The 1,286-nt window shown below is 50.5% G+C and overlaps 1 protein-coding gene across 1 annotated transcript in view; it reads left to right on the top strand.

Moving 5' to 3' along the window:
• Positions 1-38: 38 nt before the first annotated feature.
• Positions 39-1,286, top strand: part of PPTG_09864 (hypothetical protein) — a gene marked incomplete at both ends in the record, with an annotated part of 3,970 nt that continues 2,722 nt past the window's right edge. Inside the window, 2 exons of the mRNA XM_008905651.1 lie at positions 39-652; positions 796-1,253. Coding sequence (XP_008903899.1) covers positions 39-652; positions 796-1,253 — 1,072 coding nt within the window. The remainder of the gene's footprint in view (positions 653-795; positions 1,254-1,286) is intronic.

Below are 1,286 nucleotides of genomic sequence, written 5' to 3'. Positions count from 1 at the left end.
CGAAATCGGCAGCTGCATACGCGAAGTCACCGTTGGGCATGTTTTTCTACTTCCTTCCAAAGGCGCTGTGGGTGCACATTGCAAGTGAAAGTGACGCATACCGCGTGGAGTGCATTCCAGCCGTCGCCGAGATGATCCGCAAGAAGCAGCTCGACGCACAAGCTAAAGATCCTTCAAGGACTGTCCAACCCATTGCAGACATCACATCCAAGCTGGAACGCGTAAAACCTATCAAGCCTCACGAGATACTGCATGTTGTTGGGCTTCTTGCTGCCAGGACATTGTGCAGTCACACAGACGGGTTGGAGAAGCATTGGTCGACCCGTGAGGATGGAGCTTTTTCACGAGGAACGTTCAGCCGCTACATGAAACGTGAACGCTTCCGGATCATCACGAGATACCTCCATTTTGCTAGCAATTCCACCGGCGGGGCTGCACATGATAAAGCGTGGAAAGTTCGACCGGTTCTCCAAGCAGTGGAGAAAACATTTCGGCGTGGCTATCGTCTGGGCGCCCGTGTGAGCTTTGATGAGGGCACGATTCCAAACCGCAGCCAGTTCAATCCAATTCGAGTATATAACAAGGACAAGCCTCACAAATATGGCACAAAGTGCTATATGACATGCTGTGCCGAGACTGGTTACTGCTCCAGGTGAGCGCTTTGAATTGGATACAGAATAAGCAAGTCTGTATTGTACAGAATAAGCTGATATCTGTTTTTCCTATTGTATTCTGTATCATACAGAGTACGTGGCTAACGGCTTATTGTTCTTCTCTGTATTCTGTATTGTACAGAGTAGAAGTATACTTGGGTAAAGCGAAGGACAAGAAGCAGGCGAAAGGCGTGGCACAGAAGGCTGTCATTAGGAACTTGGCCAAGTCCTTCGACGGTCAACCACGCAAGAGGCTTATCATTGCCGATAACTTCTACTCTTCGTGTGCTCTGGCACTTGAGCTGCGGGACATGGGCTTCTACTATGTCGGCACGCACCGGAATGATCGTCTTGGCTGGCCGAAATCTCTCGAATTCAAGCAAAAAAAGCGTCCAGCTTACATGCCGCGCGGTACATACAGAATTGCCCAAGACGTTGACCACCCAGAACTTGTGGCAGTGGCGTGGATGGACTCTTCACCGGTACACATGATAGCAATTGGCTGCTCAACTATCCCAACGTCGGTTACACGGCGGGACAAAGCCACCGGAGGTCTAGATCGAGTGCCGTGTCCCCAGCTAATTGCTGATTATCACGCTGGTATGGGAGGCGTAGATACGCATGACCAGCTTC

The sequence above is a fragment of the Phytophthora parasitica genome, assembly GCF_000247585.1.
Source record: "Phytophthora parasitica INRA-310 unplaced genomic scaffold supercont2.21, whole genome shotgun sequence".
Classification (NCBI taxonomy): domain Eukaryota; phylum Oomycota; class Peronosporomycetes; order Peronosporales; family Peronosporaceae; genus Phytophthora; species Phytophthora nicotianae.
This window is presented reverse-complemented; position numbering and strand designations above follow the sequence as displayed.